Source organism: Mesoplodon bidens (assembly GCF_964165515.1).
Source record: "Mesoplodon bidens genome assembly, chromosome: 2".
Taxonomy (NCBI): Eukaryota; Metazoa; Chordata; class Mammalia; order Artiodactyla; family Ziphiidae; genus Mesoplodon; species Mesoplodon bidens.
In genome coordinates, this window is record NC_138177.1 from 49,123,733 (window position 1) to 49,128,885 (window position 5,153).

The 5,153-nt window shown below is 42.2% G+C and overlaps 1 protein-coding gene across 1 annotated transcript; it reads left to right on the top strand.

Annotated features, from left to right (window-relative positions):
* Positions 1 to 4,307: 4,307 nt before the first annotated feature.
* Positions 4,308 to 4,790, top strand: LOC308612118 (large ribosomal subunit protein eL21-like; the record flags this gene model as incomplete). The annotated part of the gene is made up of 1 exon (XM_081224392.1): positions 4,308 to 4,790. The coding sequence occupies one exon, from the start codon at positions 4,308 to 4,310 to the stop codon at positions 4,788 to 4,790; it is 483 nt and encodes a 160-aa protein (XP_081080518.1).
* Positions 4,791 to 5,153: the final 363 nt, after the last annotated feature.

Here is a 5,153-nt window from a genome sequence, read left to right on the forward strand (position 1 = left end):
TTATTTTTATTTTATTTAGAGGAATTAAATAAAAATAGCTATACAACTGTGTTGTGAGTAGGGTGGGGGAGAGTTATTTGGATGATATATATAAACGAAATCCTTATTTTTCATAGTTATAAATCAAGAAAGGATGTTTTAAACTGAGAAATCCAGAAACGGCCACATAAGCACATTATTTAGAGATATAGAAGTCATTCCCAGAATAAAGAGCTAAAAGACTTAGAAGCAGTTGCCTCGGGGAGCAGGACTAGAGGGGGAAGGAATGAGGTGGGACTGTTCCTTGCAGGCTCTTCTGTTCTACTTTATTTTTAACCATGTACATGAATTACTTGGATATAAAAATTTAAGTACATCACAAGATAGATGAGCGCTTATGTGGCTGCAGATGAATTCTGGGGGCCAGATTCAGATGAATTAGACACAGGGTCATGAAATACCTTGCAGGTAGGACTGAAAAACAACCTGGGTAAATGATGAGGACATTAGAGATAAGAAAATGTTCTGATTTTCACAAAGAGACAGAAGGTATTTCTGGAAACTATACACCAAATGGCTCAATATAGAATCCTGGCAAAATTCTAGCACAGATTATTAAACAGATGGCTTGGGAGTGCTTTGTGATTTATTTATTTATTTATACTCTGCCTCCTTCCAAAAAGAAGGATTTGTAGTGGCTTATAGAGAGATGTACAATACAATAAGATTTTTAAAAATTTTTAATGAGAAAAGAGTCTCAAAAAGTTAAACATAAAAGTACTATATGATCCAACAAATCCACTTGCAGGTATATACCCACAAGAACTGAAACATGTTCACATAAAAACTTGTAAATGAATGTTTGTAGCAACATTTTTCATGATAGCCAAAAAGTGGAAGCCCAAATGTCCATGGAAAAACAAAATGTGGTACATCCATTGTGAACAATGGAATATTATTAGGCTATGAAAAGGAATAAAGTATTGATACATGCTACAACGTGAGTGAAGCCAGACATAAAGGGCCACATAAGTATATGACTCCGTTTATACAAAATGTCCAGGATACACAAATCCATAGACAGAAAGTAGATCATTGATTGCCAAAGGTTGAGGGGAAGAGGGATTGAGGATGGGTAATGGGGTGATGAAAATGTTTTGGAATTAGGTAGTGGGGATGTGAATATACTAAAAACCACGAACTGTACACTTTAAAGAGTGGATTTTAGAGTATGTGAATTCTATCTCCGTTAAAAAGCACTATTATGGGGAAGATTGAGGAAAGGAGGATGAAGAGAAAAGGAGAGAAAATAAAGAGGAATCAAGTCAGTATACAGCACATATACTGTATAATTCCATATAGGTGATAAAGGTGGATCATGACTTTGACCATGAGCTTTCCAGAAGCTACTACAAGCTTGGAAAATAGTGTTAATTAAATGATTCCCAGCATCCATAAGATAAACATGAAATGGTTGCTCAGGAGAATCACAGCTTTTCCTGGTGCAGATGCCCAATAGAAATTTCTGTGTGTCTTTGTATAGTGGTCCATTGGCAACAACATCCCTACCATGACTCCAGTCACATATCTTCAAGTTGCTCAAACTCGGCATAAAGTCCAAGGATAGTTCAGTAAAGGCACTTTAATGAGGGGCCTAAAGGGTGCGGGGTATGCAAGAAGCTCCTGTTGATAAAATGTGGATTCTCTGGAGCAGTGGTTTCCAACCTTGGCTGTGCATTAGAAAGCCCTGGGGAGCTTTTGCAAACCACCAACGCAAGACTCCATCAACCAGAAAGTCTGACTTTTTTGAGATTCCAAGTGATTCTAACATACATACTGTCCCCAACTTACGATGGTTCGACTCCTGATACTTTGACTTTACAATGATGTGAAAGTGATATGCACTCAGTAGGAGCCATACCTGGAATTTCGAATTTTGATTTCCGGGCTAACAATATGCAGTACAATATTCTCTCATGATCCTGGGCAGTGGCAGTGAGCCAAAGCTCCCAGTCAGCCAGGGGATCAGAGAAGTAAACAACCAATACAGTTACAACCATTCCTTACCTGTAAGACCTTTTTGTTTTTCACTTTCAATACAACTTTCAATCAATTACATGAGATATTCAACACTTAATTATAAAATAGGCTCTCAGTTAGATGATTTTGCCTAATGGCTAATGTAAGTGTTCTGAACACGTTTATGGTAGGCTAACCTAAGCTATGATGTTTGGTAGGTTAAGTGTATTAAATATGTTATTGGGCGAGGGGGGCAGGGGGGCTTGCAGGATATCAGTTCCTCGAGCAGGGACTGAACCTTGACCATGGCAGTGAAAACCCGGAATCCTAACCGCTAGGCCTCCAGGGATCTCCCTATTAAATGCATTTTTTTTTCTTTTTTTTGCGGTACGTGGGCCCCTCACTGTTGTGGCCTCTCCCGTTGCGGAGCACAGGCTCCGGACCCTCAGGCTCAGCAGCCATGGCTCACTGGCCCAGCCGCTCCGCGGCATGTGGGATCTTCCCTGACTGGGGCACGAACCTGTGTCCCCTGCATCGGCAGGCGGACTCTCAACCACTGCGCCACCAGGGAAGCCCTAAATGCATTTTTGACTTAATGATATTTTCAACTTACAATGGGCTTATGGGGACGTAACTCCATGGTAAGACAAGAAGCCAAGTCTGAGAACTACAGACTAAATACAATAGAAGAGTTGTACATCCCTCATGGAATCCTCTATGAATATTATTTCTTCCTCAGTTTTTCATAAGTTCAAGGTTATGACACTTAAACATATATTTGCATGGCTAATATTTTCTGAATGCCTGCTATGTTCCAGGCAGGTGCTGTATAGTGCCCCTGAGAATTAATGTGTGACTCAACCTCCATCCTCAAGGAGCTGACATTTGATCCACATTAGGAACACCCCAGCTGGTGACCACAAGAAAGGGAGGTAAGTGAGGAGATGGGGGGAACACAAGGCAGGCAAAAGAGGCAGCCCTGAGTTGGTGGGGAGCTCCCGGTAGAACGTATAGCTCATCTGAGCCCCGAAGGAAAGGTTCATCAGGAAAGAGGAGGGTGGAGAATGGTGCAGTGCGTTGAATATTTTTCTCAGTGATTTGGGTGAGTACAGTCATCCCGTGGTATCGCAGAGGACTGGTTCCAGGACCCACCACGGATACCCAAATCTGTGGATGCGCAAGTCCCATAGTCAGCCCTCCATATCCCAGGTTCTGCATCTGAGGATTCAACCAACCTCAATACTGTATTTACTGAAAAAATCTGCCTATAAGTGTACCCACACAATTCAAACCCATGTTGTTCAAGGGTCAATTGTATTAGTAAATATACATTATGAATGTGAGGTGCCATCCTTCTCTGGAACAGCTGGAGGAGTAGCCCTTCTGCTGCATGGCTGAATTGGAACCCAAAGCATGCTGGCAGGGGAGAGGAACCCAAAGAAAAACTAAATGAGACACAGGAGCAGGGGAAGGCGACGGAGAAGTGTGAGCAGCCCCGAAGAGTGTCTACCAGAGGCTTTGCATATGCTCTAACTTCATCCCACCATAACACTGTAAGAATTTGACATTTTACAATTGAAGAAAATTAGGTTTATCGTGTCAAGCCCTGAGTTATCATGGCCAAGTGTGGGCCCAGAACATAGTCCAGGCCTGACCCACTCCCAGGTCCAGATTCTTTCCATTATTCAACGTATACCAAGGCTTATACTTGGATTCAACACATCGACTGCTCATAAATGAGATGGAAGACTTGGTTCAACAGCAGTTCCTGTGGGGGAAAATGTTAATAGCTATAAGCTCAAGCACAAGTCTTAGGTGTGTAAGTAGGAGTGTGAGAGGCAGACGGTGTCATGGGAAGGATCCATGTTATTTGGAATCGGGATACCTGGGCTCAAAATTCAGCTTCAATACTTACTAGGTGTGTGATTTGGGGCAAGATACTGTGCATTCCTGAGTCTCAGCTTCCTAATCTATAAAAAGGGGATAATAAGGCCTATATCACAGGATCGTTGTGAACATTACAGATAATGTAGGTACAGACAAGAAGCAGATATTTCCATTACTCAGTTATTACACATAACTGAGAAAAGACATATCTGGAATATATCAAAAACTCCTAAATAAGTTCTTAAAAGACAGACAATCCAATTTTTAAAGTAGTCAGAAGACTTGAAGGGACTTTTCACAAAAGATGATATGCAAGTGGCCAATAAGCACACGATAAGATACTGAACAGTATTTATGCAAATTAAAACCACTGAGATAGCTTCTTTTCGGCCGGAACAGCCATCTTCCAGTAATTTGCCAAAATGACCAACACAGAGAGAAAGAGGAGGGGCACCTGCTACATGTTCTTTAGGCCTTTTAGGAAACACAGAGTTGCTCCTTTGGCCACATACATGCGAATCTACAAGAAAGGTGATATTGTAGATATCAAGGGAATGGGCACTGTTCATAAAGGAATGCCCCACAAATGTTACCATGGCAAAACTGGGAGAGTCTACAATGTTACCCAGCATGCTGTTGGCATCATTGTAAACAAACAAGTTAAGGGCAAGATTCTTGCCAAGAGAATTAATGTGCATATCGAGCATATTAAGCACTCTAAGAGTCAAGATAGCTTCCTGAAACGGGTGAAGGAAAATGATCAGAAAAAGAACGAAGCCAAAGAGAAAGTTACTTGGGTTCAACTGAAGCTCCAGCCTGCTCCACCCAGAGAAGCACACTTCGTGAGAACCAGTGGAAAGGAGCCTAAGCTGTTGGAGCCCATTCTCTATGAATTCATGGCATGATGGTTGTAAAGAAAATAAAAGACCTGGATTGTAAAAACAAACAAACAAAAAACCACTGAGATACTGGTATACTACCAACACAATGATTAAATGAACATGGCTGGCAATGCCAAGTGTTGGCAAGGAAGTGGAGCAACTGGAACTCTAGTAAGTTTGTACTCTGATACAATAACTTTGGGTAACTGGCAGCATCTATTAAAGTTAAACCAACCCGGGCTTCCCTGGTGGCGCAGTGGTTGAGAGTCCACCTGCCGATGCAGGGGACACGGGTTCATGCCCCGGTCCAGGAGGATCCCACATGCCGCAGAGCAGCTGGGCCCGTGAGCCATGGCCGCTGAGCCTGCGCGTCTGGAGCCTGTGCTC